The sequence below is a fragment of the Gigantopelta aegis genome, chromosome 8 (genome assembly GCF_016097555.1).
Source record: "Gigantopelta aegis isolate Gae_Host chromosome 8, Gae_host_genome, whole genome shotgun sequence".
In the NCBI taxonomy this organism is placed as follows: Eukaryota; Metazoa; Mollusca; class Gastropoda; order Neomphalida; family Peltospiridae; genus Gigantopelta; species Gigantopelta aegis.
The window spans coordinates 31,858,679-31,872,812 of record NC_054706.1 but is presented as its reverse complement, the minus strand read 5'-3'; the positions used below and the strand labels follow the sequence as shown (position 1 = coordinate 31,872,812).

The window sequence follows — 14,134 nt, the reverse complement described above, 5'->3', positions numbered from 1 at the left end:
GTCAAATACGTTTACTGTTATTTTAAAGTCACAATACATTTATTGTTATTTTTAAAGTTACAATATGTTTATTGTTATTTTAAAGTCACAATATGTTTATTGTTATTTTTAAAGTTACAATATGTTTATTGTTATTTTAAAGTCACAATATGTTTATTGTTATTTTAAAGTCACAATATGTTTATTGTTATTTTTAAAGTCACAATATGTTTATTGTTATTTTTAAAGTCACAATATGTTTATTGTTATTTTAAAGTCACAATATGTTTATTGTTATTTTTAAAGTCACAATATGTTTATTGTTATTTTTAAAGTCACAATATGTTTATTGTTATTTTAAAGTCACAATATATTTATTCTTATCTGCTCTATACATAAAAAATTCCCCCAAGTGCTACAAATGTCACTTACAAATTGAGTATAAAAGTGAGAGGTCATATTTCAAGAGGATTAATTAATCAAGATGATCTAATTTTAACTTTTAAAACTGCCAAAATTATTATCCTACCCTTCCTGTAGGTCACCGCCTTCTGTTCCTACAGAATCGTCGAATTATCATCACACCCTACCTGTAGGTCACCGCCTTCTGTTCCTGCAGAATTGTCCAATTATCATCACACCCTACCTGTAGGTCACCGCCTTCTGTTCCTGCAGTATCGTTGAATTATCATCACACCCTACCTGTAGGTCACCGTCTTCTGTTCCTGCAGTATCGTTGAATTATCATCACACCCTACCTGTAGGTCACCGCCTTCTGTTCCTGCAGAATTGTCCAATTATCATCACACCCTACCTGTAGGTCACCGCCTTCTGTTCCTGCAGTATCGTTGAATTATCATCACACCCTACCTGTAGGTCACCGCCTTCTGTTCCTGCAGAATTGTCCAATTATCATCACACCCTACCTGTAATTCACTGCCTTCTGTTCCTGCAGTATGGTCGCTGCTCTGATGAACTGGCGGTGGATGTGCTCGGTCTCCAGGTGGGGGTTCCAGCTCGGACTCGACACTGACTCGTACTTGCTCGACTCACTCAGGGAGGCTCCCGGCACCAGCTCCAGGCAGTCACGCACTCCGTTCAACTCTCCAGAATCAAAGTGAGAGAGTGCCCTGGAAGATTATTAAAAATGTTTTATTCCAATGACACAATGAAGCCACCTCTAAATAAAAGAACACAAATAGTATCCCCATCCCCAGAATTGATCACATATTCTTAATATTCCCATTACTGACAACATAAATTTAAATGCCAGTATATGCTTTAAAAAAACTTTAAAATTCATAAAAGTATCCTTCAATTTTCAAGGAGGCAAACAAGAAGAAGGGGCGGCATTTAGCTCTGTCGGTTGAGCACTTGCCTGAGTTGGTTGCATCGCAGGATCGAACCACCTCGGTGGATCCATGCAACTGATTGGGGTTTATTCTTGTTCCAACCATTGCACCACAACTTGTCAAAGGCCGTAGTATGTGCTTTCCTGTCTGTGGGAAAGTGTATATAAAAGATGCCTTGCTGCTAATGGAAAAATGTAGCGGGTTTCCTCTGATGATGAGTCAGAATTACCAAATGTCTGACATCCAATAGCCGATGATTAATTAATCAATGTGCTCGAGTGGTGTCGTTAAACAAAACAAACTTTAACTTTAACATTTTGTCCTGTCTGTCTGTCGGTGTAATTGTGGTGTAATTAAACAAAAGAAACTAAAGAGAAATACTTTTTTCAAATGATGTCTTACAGTATTTCTCCAGTACTCATTCAGCAAGCTGACGGATAATAATAACAGAAGGAAATGCAATGTATATCAACGAAGGCTTTTTTGGTGTGTTTTTTTTAATTTTATTCACCATCTTCAATATGTAACAACATTTGACATAGTACATTTTACAAAGTGTCACCTGCACCAAGGGCAAGTTATTGTAGTAACATCTACCAATTCACATCCCAAGATATATTATATTTCTATCTAGACTGGTTCAAGCTGCAAGAACAGATTTGACCAGATATCCCATCTGTTCAGAAATTCTTCATATTTATTTTTATTACAGTACGATATTCAATCTAAAATATAATATTTGTGTATATTATGTTTCAAATGCTCAAAAAAAAGTTTTTTCTTAGTAAACTTAGAGTGATATATAAACTGTTTAGTCAAGATAATACTAATATTTGCTATTGTTTTTTGTTTTTCTGAAATGCCAAGAAGAAACTCTTTTGTATATCAATGATATTTACTTAATGTAGTTGAGGTCGACGCTGGTGGAGAAGGCCTTGTGAATAGAGTTGAGCGGGTTCTCCGTGCGATACGTATGAAGCGCTTCCTGCCACTCGATCACCGATGTCCAGTCACTCAGCTGCATGTAGCAGTCAGTCACCTGCAAAACAGATCATGTAAATTAGCAAAGAAAACAAATCTTAGTTTACCAAAACCTCAGCCCAGATCTTTCAGAAAAAGAACAAAAATGGAAAGGACTCAAACGATGCACTCAAAACATTTCATTGATGGTTATATGGCATCAGAAGAAAAAGAAAATTTGCATTTACTACAACTTTATTAAAAACATGGGATCTGGCAAATGTATACAAGAATTTATCAGGCTGCTGTCTGAAAATTAATGAATTATAACTATTCAGTGTCTAACATGTGTTTATTGCGACACATGGTCCAATCAGAAAAGTAAAACATTTCTTTATTTTAGTTACAATTCTACCCAAAGTTTCAGCAGCATCCCACAGAGAAACGTAATTCTCTTAACAGTCTGTGTAGATGGACATTAGATAAGACATTAAAGACAATTACATTCCCCTAATAAAAGCAGGATATTGCCAGAATGTTGGGTAGACATTGTAACTAAGGCCATTATAAAATATAAATCCTTCATTTTCATTCCACCCACCCCGAAGATAAAAGCCCACCATAATTTTTTTTTTTTAGTAGCCAAATAAAACTGTTTCTGCTTGATATATATTATTTCCAGTGTACTGAAAATTTAAAAATTGTAAAACAATTTGACTCCCCACTCAGTTTGAAAAAGATTTGGATGGAATTGATGATGACCTAAAATAATGAAATGTTAAGCTAGAATTGCCATTAAAGAGTAGAACAAGAAATACTCTAAAGTTAACGAATTTCTACAAAAGTACTACAAAACAAATATCACTCTGAAGTTAGTGGTACCTCATTTGCTATGAACGATACTGTTGCTGCACTCTTGTCGACACCCAGTTTGCCGAGAGCTGATTTCCTGACGTGTCGATTATCTGGACTTGGACTTCCCTCGGACGATGAGCAGGATGACGAGTCACTCATCAGCCGGTCATCCTCCTCGTCCACGGTCAGTCGCAACAGGGACTTGAACTCGCGGGCCGCAACCTCGTAGCTGAAATACAACATCACCTTTAATGTAATGTGCAAGGCCTTGACAACAGTTTCAGATTGTTCCATAATTTCCTGGAGCACTGTCCCCACTACCAAGGCCCCGTTCCACAAAACGATCTTAGCGCTAAGATCACCTTAAGTACATATGTTAGTTGTGCAGTTATGGTGATGTTAGGGCTAAGACTGCTATGTGGAACAGGGCCCAGGACCAGAGAAAAGCCATCTGGTCTTCAGATGAACCCCTAAGGAGAAACTGAAGGGCCCCAAGGAAAACCTGCAGGGCACAACAGCATTTGTTCGAGCTACTGGGGTCCCTGTCTGAGCGTTCGAAGAAGAAGAAGATTGTTCCGACTGTTTCTCCTCTTGATCTGCATTGCCAACAACCTTCTTTGTACTGCTGCAATTTGCAAGGATCTTTTTATGCTCAGGTCCTGTTGACCTAAATATTGCATACAAAGATGAATTCCATAAATAAAATCTGTTGATGCAGCCTTCTTTGTCAATTAACATAGAAGTGGCTATATACATTGTGTGTGTGTATCTAGCCTTGGTTAATGAGGGCCGACTATCTATACAAAGGTCATATTAAAAAGAAATAATAATTCCCATTTCAAGTTTCTAACTACAAGATATTATTTTAATTTTATTTAATATGAAGTACATGGCAAAGTAATAAAAGTAGATGGCATATGTTTCTCTTCACTCTCTCGCTCAACCCATAATAAAATTGCATTTACTACAAGTTTATTAAAAACACGGGATCTGGCAAATGTACACAAGAATTTATCAGGCTGCTGTCTGAAAATGAAAAGGCTATTTTAAGGTTTAAACCAGAAAGAAAGAAAACAGACTAGAAATATTACATCCAAGACATCTTAGACTCAACAAAAAATAATCGCTATGTGAAACTCACGTCATGTGCAATTCTTATCTTTGAAATTTTCTGAGTGGACAAACTTTTAACTATAGAAAAACAATAAAGTACCCAAATCCTTCATAAAAAGAACAGATATATTAAGTATTTCAACCTACCGTCTGTGTGCCTTTTCCGCTGCAGCCTTGACCCAGGGCAGTTTGTGACCTGCTGTGTCACGACACCAGTTGTAGATACCCATAATACTCTCCGGGCTTCTCAGCTGGGTGAGAGACTGCACCAACAATACCACAGCCTGTTCAAACTCTGGCCCCTTTAACAAAAACACACAAAAACTTTATAGTTCATTGCTCAGTTGAGTGAGAGACTGCACCACCACCACCACCACCACAGCCTGTTCAAATTCGGACTCATTTAACAAAAAAAGCTAAAATTTACTTCATAACTCAGCTGGGTGAGAGACTCAACTGACAACACCACCACAGCCTGTTCTAAATCTTTAACAAAAAGAAAAACTTAGTTCAAATTTTCAACATGTTGGAAGTAGTTATTACACACCTACCTATCAAGTACAGACGGGGTGGGACAGCCGAGGGATAAAGCCCTCACCTGATGTTTGGTCGGGCTAGAATTGATCCTCATCGGTAGGCCCATTGGGCTATTTCTAGTTCCAGCCAGTGTACAACAATGGGATGGGGTATATAAAAGATCCCTTGCTACTAACTAAAAATAAACCAATGTGCTCTAGTGGTGTCCTTAAACAAAACAAACTGTCAAGTATAGTGACACTCCACTATTATGACCATCTGTGGGAATTATGAAAAATGGGTTGGTCCTAACATCAGATTCATAATATCATATTATATAATAATAAAAAAAGAATTAATTGCACATTTTAAATTAACAAACACGGCTCTACCCAAAACAACAACAACAAAACATCATCTACCTGAGTGGCGTCATTTTCATGCATTTCTTTGAGCAGTTCGAATGCGTGTCTCACAGCGACAGGGTAGATCCCAGCTTGGACTGCAATCTTTACGACACACATCCTGATGCGAGCCAGCCACTCCTGACACGTGTTCCGGTTGGTGCGAAAAAATGTACGTACAGTCTGAAAACAAAAAAAGAGAGAAGAATTTACTTACAACACCAATTCATAGTCAGACGAGTTTTTTAGAAACTGAGCTATTTCCTAGCCCTGGTTTTAAAAAGAGTAGTCAGGGTAGTGGCCAGTGTGCGAGTCCAGATATATGATCTTGTATATAGTCAAAAGAATGAAGTCAAGAACACCCCAGCTCCTTGTTTGATCAGCACAAAGTTTAGGTCAGGCATGGCAATTGTAACACCTGTGGCATGTTTTGGAGAATAAGTGCTCATTAACAATAGAACTGATACTATATCATCTTCTGTCACATCACATTCATATAACATTAGCCGCAAAAACCAGTCTAGCGACTGCAATTGCTTGTCCTCCAGAACATGGTCTAGAGATTTTAAGACACCATGGTTTTGTTCAGCCAGACCGTGCAGAAAAACGTCTGCTGGACTGGTTTATGCGCTTCACGTTAAACCAAATGGCCGCGTTGGAAACCAATCAAATAGTTTGAGAACGTTAGCAAAATGTTCGCTGGCTGAACTTAGGGCTGCTAGGATGTGATTACTCTATTAATTGGTAGCAAGCAGTGTAGCATTTCCCCCCACAAAGTACAGCAAGTCTTTCAGATACGTGTTGCGAGTATATTTTCCTACAATGAAAGCACTCAAAACTGGACCCTCTGTAAATCTAATTTAACATTCCCTTTTTAAATACTGGTACAGAACATAACTTCTCTAAACTAGATATCCTTTAACATCAGGGGCCAATTTCACAAAACATCGTAAGTTTACGTCTGCGACTAGCAGTTATACCGGGATTATATTTACACGTGTTTGGCATCTATTTCACCAAGAAAATTACATCATTACGGAAAATGGAGCATTTTAAGGATGAAATGAAATGAAATACATGTACTTCTAACTATATTTGTTGTACTATAACAGTAATAAGAATTGTGGTTTAGTCGTAGATTTACGTTTACGTCCAAAACTAGGCTTACAATGTTTATTGAAAGTGGGCCCAGAATTTTAGTCCGAAAGGTTTAAGAGGGGTCTCCCTGTAGTTAAAACTTACTTTAGGGTAGACGGGCATGGCTACAGCACAGCCCTCGTACGCGTTGTAGAGTAGCTTCTCGAGATGCTCCATGAATTGCAGTAACAGGTGGATGCGACGCAGTGTGCTGTACTCCCCTGGCTTATCGTCCCCTGTAGAAGAAAGGAAGGAAATGTTTTATTTAACGATGCACTCAACACATTTCATTGACGGTTATATGGCGTCAGACATATCGTTAAGGACCACACACAGATATTGAGAGGAAGGAAGGAAGGAAATGTTTTATTTAATGACACACTCAACACATTTCATTTACGGTTATATAGCGTCGACATATTGTTAGTGACCACACACAGATATTGAGAGAGGAAACCTGCTGTCGCCACTTCATGGGTTACTCTTTTCGATTAGCAGCAAGGGATCTTTTATATGCACTATCCCACAGACAGGATAGTACATACCACGGCCTTTGTTACACCAGTTGGGGAGCACTGGCAGGAACAAGATATAGCCCAATGGGCCCACCGACGGGAATCGATCCTAGATCGACCGCGCATCAGGCAAGCACTGTACCACTGAGCTACGTCCCGCCCCGTTGTCCCCTGAAAGTGAACACTCCGTCAGCTGCTGCTTACATTTCTTAACAATACAGGTGTTTTTAACTGGAAGTAACTGAACATCAATATCAACATCAACACTGCTGGAAATAAACAAGGCAACACACCACCGTCTGTCGTGTCATTACTTGCTGTAGCAGCTTAATATAGTCAGGTTTAGGAAATAGTTCCTCATAAAACAAAATACTACAAAATTCGGATATGCTTTTTGAAATCTTTCGTTTATGATTACACATAATTTGACCACTGTAGTATTTAAATAACCCATTAGTTTGAAGTAACTTGCTATATGTAGTACTAACTGATAACAACTGTGCATGTAGTATGGTGCCACTTGTGTAACAGCAACACGAGGCAGTGGCCGGGCATAGGGGCCATTAATTGAAAACATTTGTGGTCGACCTATGTTGATTTTTCATACAGTACATGTCAGTTGAGAGCACTACCTAAAATGAGTTGTCACATGACCCTCTCGACAGTGTTGTATTTTTTCACAGAATACATTCTGACATAGAAATTGCATTGAACGGCATGGAATAATTAATGGTGGTGTGTAACCTTAAAACGTGACATCATTGGTGCCACAAAGGTCTGACTGTATGACACTGCTGGTAATACATAAGTTTAAGAAACAAGAGACCATATTTTTAAAGCTATCTTAATGCTATGATATTGTAAAACTGTCAGGGGTTACAATATGTCAGTTTTACGATATCGTAGCGCTAAAATAGCTTTGAAAATATGTGGGCAGACTTTTTAAAATAAGTTATGATCCGATTCTGACACTGCTGGCAAAAACATGTTTCAGAAACAGGACCCATATTTTCCAAGTTATCTTAGCTCTACGATATTGTAAAAGTGTCGGGGGCTATGACATGTTACATAGCCTATGACAGTTTTACAATATTCTAGCACACAGATAGCTTTGAAAATATGTGGGCAGATTTTAAAATGTGTTATGATCCGATTCTATGACACTGCTGGCAATACATAAGTTTAAGAAACAGGGCCAATATTTTCAGTGCTACGATATTGCAAAACTGTTGTGAATTACAACGTTCATCATAGCCTATGATAGTTTTACGATATTGTAGCGCTAAGATAGCTTCGAAAATATGAGGGCAGACTTTTAAAAATGTGTCATGATCTGACTCTACAACACTGCTAGCAATACATACTCTTAGTATTTTCTGGTGTAGAAGGATCATCCTCAGACTCGGAATGACCTTTGACCTCCGATGCAAACGACTTGAGGACACTCTCGATGGTCATGAAAGTCTCCTGCGGTTTTCCGAGCGGCGTGCGTAGTCGGGCGAGAACGCAGAACTGGGCACTCTCCCAGGTGGTCCAGAACCAGAGCAGAGACTGGTTCCCATCAATCTGTGGAGAAACCAGTCAAGTTAGCACACCCAAACAGCATCACTTACACCAGTAGGTGTCAAAAGGAAGGAAATGTTTTATTTAACAACACACTCAAAACATTTTATTTACGGTTATATGGCGTCAGACATATGGTTAAGGACCACACAGATATTGAGAGAGGAAACCCGCTGTCGCCACTTCATGGGCTACTCTTTTCAATTAGCAGCAAGGGATCTTTTATATGCACCATCCCACAGACAGGATAGTACATACCACGGCCTTTGTTATACCAATCGTGGTGCACTGGCTGGAACGAGAAATAGCCAAATGAGCCCACTGACGGCGATTGATCCCAGACCAGTTGTGGAGCATTGACTGGAACGAGAAATAGCCCAATGGGGCTAGCGATGGGGATCGATCCTAAACCAACCGTGCATCAAGCAAGCACTTTACCACTGGGCTACATCCCGCACCCTATGGTGTCAAAAAGGCAAATAACTGGTTTTTAGTGACAGAAACAAACCACTTTTTAAGATAGGAAAACTGATTAAGAAACAATTATTATAATATAACATTAAACAGTTCTTATAATAGCAAAATTGGTAAATATTCCTCTTTTATTCTTGGAATAAAAACCCACCCAATACTTTAAGACATATATTTTGTATACTTATGACTAAAATGTTGCACATTTACTTTCCAATATTCAAAATTCTTGCCTTTTTGAAAGATAAATGAACTTCATTTTTTTAAAGACATATTCAAAATGTGTCATAATCTAAACAATTAAAGAGTCAAACATATACATTTAAAATAAGCAAAAAGTGAATTGAATATTTACCACATCAGACAGTGTGACAGTATCCAAGCTTTTGTCGACATCTTTCTCAGATCTCTGACAGCTGTGAAACATAGCCTCAAGCCAGTGAAAACAACCATTTTGGCTGTAAGGAAAAGAATGTTGGGTTTAACAACACAACAAAATATTTTAAACTACGGTTATCTAGTGACGTAACAAATTAATATTTTGACCTTTGGTTGAGGATAAATGTGCTGCAGCCACAAAGGTTACTTCTTCCAAAAAGCAGCAAGGGATCTTTTTATATGCGTTTTCTACAGACAGGACAAAACATAGCACAGGATGGATGACATGGGGGAAAAACTGAGTCCAGTGAGATGTTGGGTGAGTGCACTATCACTGAGATCGTACACCCACCTCCCCCCATTTTGATCGACATTTATATACACAGCAATTCCGATGCATGACAACACAAAATAAAGGACTACAGTCAACAACAATTTCTTCACCATCAATTTTGTTTTGTACACAATAAATTCAACACATCTTACCATAAATTTACTGCATATCCATATTTCGTATAATTGTTTTAAATTACAATATTTTGTTCACAGTTTCATACACTAGTATTCTTTTTAAAAAAAAAGCTTCCAATTATAGCAATTTTGCATTTAAACATTTCCAAGATGACAATGGAAGCGTCATGTACCCAGTTTATTATTTTTGTAGGGCAATGCAGTCACTTTATTTGAATACTGACATCATTTCATTTAAAAAACAGCTATATTATTCCTATGGTTCACAACATTAGAATTTTTTTTTTTTACTGGTGTACTTACTTACAAAATAGTTCTAAGTTATGTAGTGACAGACAATACTGTTTACATATTGGTATGTTTTTAATTTGCATAGTTAAAGACAAAATACTAAATTTAAGTTGAAAAAAAACAACAACCAAAAAACTAAAAAACAACAACAATGGATAAGTTATATTTGTCATGTACGATGCCAAACTCATGGTGTGGGAACTGTCTGTCGTCGGCCTTAATTGAAAACTTTGGACTGGGGTCGGTGGGTGGCTGGTAGAACAAACCTGGGTGGAGTTCCATTGAGTATGAACGCCATGACATGTCTGAAGTTGTGTGAGTGGAAGGTTCCCATGGAGGGTTTTCCGATGTGGTTCCTGCGAGCCAGCCAGGCCATCTTCATCCCGGCCGCCTTGTCACGGCGCTGACTGGCCAGTCCGTCCTCCTCCGCCTCAAACACCAGGCTGCTGCTGTGAATTACAAAACAACATTCCCATGCAGTTAAATATCTCGCCTGCCACAATATGAATGAAGGAATGTTTGATTGAAAACATATTTTATTGTACAAAGAACAAAAGAATCGGACACAAGTTTGACAACTTACGAGGCCCTCTTAAGTACAATACACATGGCGACTTATATTAAAGGCATTTCATGGTATTTGGTCTGCGACTATGCAAATAAAAAGCATTACATTTACATGGAAAGTTTACATCATATAAAAGTAAACATCGTAAGGGTCTTGAATATGTCATATTTAGACAAGTACACTACACCAGGGAGACTTTCTAAGGATTGTTTTGACGTGATGTGACGTTTAGTTGTTTTCAATGAAGAAAATCTTTACTGTAGACATAGAAACCTTCATACCCTTGTAACTTGTGTAATTACATAGCTGTAAATTTAAACTACATTTTAAGTCATTTAAACAATGATTGTTTAATGACACCCCAGCACCAAAAATACATAAACATTTAAGAGTTAAATTAAAACAGTGTAAAGAACTGCACCAAAAATACAAATATGACAAATAAATAACATTAAAATTTAGAATAAATGATAAACTGATTCATAGATGTTCATCTAAGTGCACGTTATAAAAAATTATTAATTACATTTTTTTAAATTAGTTAAGAAGAAAAAAAAAAATTCCATTAAAAAACTACTTTGGAATTAAATATATAACATATTCGACGTTTCGTCAATGTAAAAATTAACATCATAATGAGAATAAACAAACTGGTAGGCATACAAGCTAGTAAGGAATAAAATAGAGTGAGTATATGTTGTTAAATTCCACTCCTTTCTATTGCATTCAAATAGGAACAATGCTAACTAAGATTTTTTACAGCAATGAGAACCAGTGTTTCAGCATGTATCACTGAAACTCATAACTATATTAATATACACGTAGTAACACTAACCTGGCCACACCATCCAAGGGAAGCAACTTGAGCAGGTTCCCATACGCTTCACGCACGACCCTTCTGGTATCGGTCAGCCGGAATGCACAAACTTCCAAACATCTGAGGAACCAAATTAAAACACATTAAAAACAATCAAACTTGTTAAAACTGGAATGCTTCTAAACACCCGAGGAACCAAATCAACACACATTAAAGGCTATCAAACTTGTTAAAACTGGAATGCACACACTTCTAAACACCTGAGAAACCAAATCAACACACATTAAAGGCAATCAAACTTGTTAAAACTGAAATGCACACACTTCCAAACACCTGAGGAACCAAATCAACAAACATTAAAGGCTATCAAACTTGTTAAAACTGGAATGCACACACTTCCAAACACCTGAGGAACCAAATCAACACACATTAAAGGCAATCAAACTTGTTAAAACTGAAATGCACACACTTCCAAACACCTGAGGAACCAAATCAACAAACATTAAAGGCTATCAAACTTGTTAAAACTGGAATGCACACACTTCCAAACAACTGAGGAACCAAATTAAAACACATTAAAGGTAATAAAACTTGTTAAAACTGGAATGCACACGCTTCCCAACAACTGTGGAACCAAATCAACAAACATTAAAGGCTATCAAACTTGTTAAAACTGGAATGCACACACTTCCAAACACCTGAGGAACCAAATTAAAACACATTAAAGGTAATCAAACTTGTTAAAACTGGAATGCACACACTTCTAAACACCTGAGGAACCAAATCAAAAAACATTAAAGGCTATCAAACTTGTTAAAACTGGAATGCACACACTTCCAAATTAAAACACATTAAAGAAAATCAAATGTGTTAAAAAATATTTCGCAAAGAATAGAATTCTGTGGAATTAAATGTCTTGCCTACCATAAATTTGCATTATAAACCAAGTTTCATTAACCTGAGAAACTTAATTTGTGAGAAATCAAAACATGACATTTGAACATTAAACTTAAACACAAAAGATGTTGCTTCCGGAAAATAATTACTTATATCTTTTTTTTTTACTTCCTAAAGGTGAGACAAAAATGTGTTAATGCAAATATAATTTAAATTTATTTGACAATGTTGGTTACAGAGCAAGCAAATCCCGTTATATTCTAATTTTTCTACATATGTTTAAATAAAAAATGTACTCTACTCTGGATCATCCACAGATGACAGATATGTGTATGCTTATTTTGTTAATCAAAGCATTTTTGGGAAGGTAGCTATGAATAGCTAAAATAGCTATGAAAAAAAAAAAAAATCACAAACATTTTGACAATGCGCTTTGGAAACGCTAGAGTGGTCTTGAATAAGCTTGTCAGGCACTGACTGGCTGCAATGAACACTGGCTGCTCATGGTGGAATCCTGAAAAGATGACAGTTCCACAAGTTAAATATCTGCCAGTAGCATGATACTACTAAACGCACAATTAAAAATTACATCATACAGCTAAAGAAATAAGAATCTAACGCCCAATTCAGATACAGAACTTAAAGTTCAAGCACGCTGTCCTGGGCATACACCTCTGGACCCGGTAACACAAGTGTTTTGTGTTACTGGGCCCAGATATCTGGGCTGTCTGTCCAGAACAATGGGTTAGTTGTTAGAGGTTAGTGAGAGAGAAGTTGGTGTAGTGGTCTTAACCCAAACCATTGAGTTGTTAAAACTCATTCTGGGTGGGAGCCGGTACTGGGATGTGAACTCAGTACCTACCAGCCTTATGTCTGATCGTTTAACCACAACAACATTGAGGCTGGTCAGAATACAATTATGCAAAGATATCAAATATTTATTGCGTACAAAGCCAAAATGACAGTTCCATAATGCTATGCAGTGGATATTATTAACTGTTGCAGTAAAGAACCATGTAACATAGTTAAAAATATTACACTAAGGTTTGAATCATCAAATAATGACATGATCTAGTTACAATTATGATAATTCTAAATATATGCATCTGATAAGCTACTACACCGGCCTCGGTGGCGTTGTGGTTAGGCCATTGGTCTACAGGCTGGTAGGTACTGGGTTCGGATCCCAGTCGAGGCATGGGATTTTTAATCCAGATACTGACTCCAAACCCTGAGTGAGTGCTCTGCAAGGCTCAATGGGTAGGTGTAAACCACTTGCACCGACCAGTGATCCATAACTGGTTCAACAAAGGCCATGGTTTGTGCTATCCTGCCTGTGGGAAGCGCAAATAAAAGATCCCTTGTTACCTGTCGTAAAAGAGTAGCCTATGTGACGACAGTGGGTTTCCTCTAAAAAAACAGTGTCAGAATGACCATATGTTTGATGTCCAATAGCCGATGATAAGATAAAAAATCAATGTGCTCTAGTGGCGTCGTTAAATAAAACAAACTTTACTTTTCCTTACTTATAAGCTACAAGTGTGTTAAGAACTTAATTTACAAGTCAAGCATTATAAAACAACAACAAATGTAACAAACCTTGTTGAACGAGAGCCTGCATCAGACTGAGAAATGCTGAACTCATGTACACATGTGGAGTGGTCTGCAAGTTGACAATTATTTCAGAAATCCACTTGAGCACCAAACACCTAGAAACAGAAAAAAAATATAAAATTCTTTGTTAACAAAATATATCAGATTCTGTTAATCAATACTTCAAAAACAAACACTTATCAAACACAACTAAAAATAGAGAAATTTTTCGAGTCATATATCCTGCATAGATT

At 37.3% G+C, this 14,134-nt stretch overlaps 1 protein-coding gene across 1 annotated transcript in view; it reads right to left on the bottom strand.

Annotated features, from left to right (window-relative positions):
- LOC121378645 (serine/threonine-protein kinase SMG1-like) overlaps window positions 1-14,134 on the bottom strand; it is a 119,024-nt gene that overhangs the window by 56,766 nt on the left and 48,124 nt on the right. The window contains exons 17-28 of the mRNA XM_041506913.1: window positions 13,887-13,996; window positions 12,705-12,801; window positions 11,409-11,510; window positions 10,272-10,454; window positions 9,221-9,323; window positions 8,196-8,397; window positions 6,422-6,552; window positions 5,198-5,362; window positions 4,407-4,561; window positions 3,174-3,375; window positions 2,231-2,370; window positions 906-1,109 (exon numbers count right to left, since the gene is read on the bottom strand). Coding sequence (XP_041362847.1) covers window positions 906-1,109; window positions 2,231-2,370; window positions 3,174-3,375; window positions 4,407-4,561; window positions 5,198-5,362; window positions 6,422-6,552; window positions 8,196-8,397; window positions 9,221-9,323; window positions 10,272-10,454; window positions 11,409-11,510; window positions 12,705-12,801; window positions 13,887-13,996 — 1,794 coding nt within the window. The remainder of the gene's footprint in view (window positions 1-905; window positions 1,110-2,230; window positions 2,371-3,173; window positions 3,376-4,406; window positions 4,562-5,197; window positions 5,363-6,421; window positions 6,553-8,195; window positions 8,398-9,220; window positions 9,324-10,271; window positions 10,455-11,408; window positions 11,511-12,704; window positions 12,802-13,886; window positions 13,997-14,134) is intronic.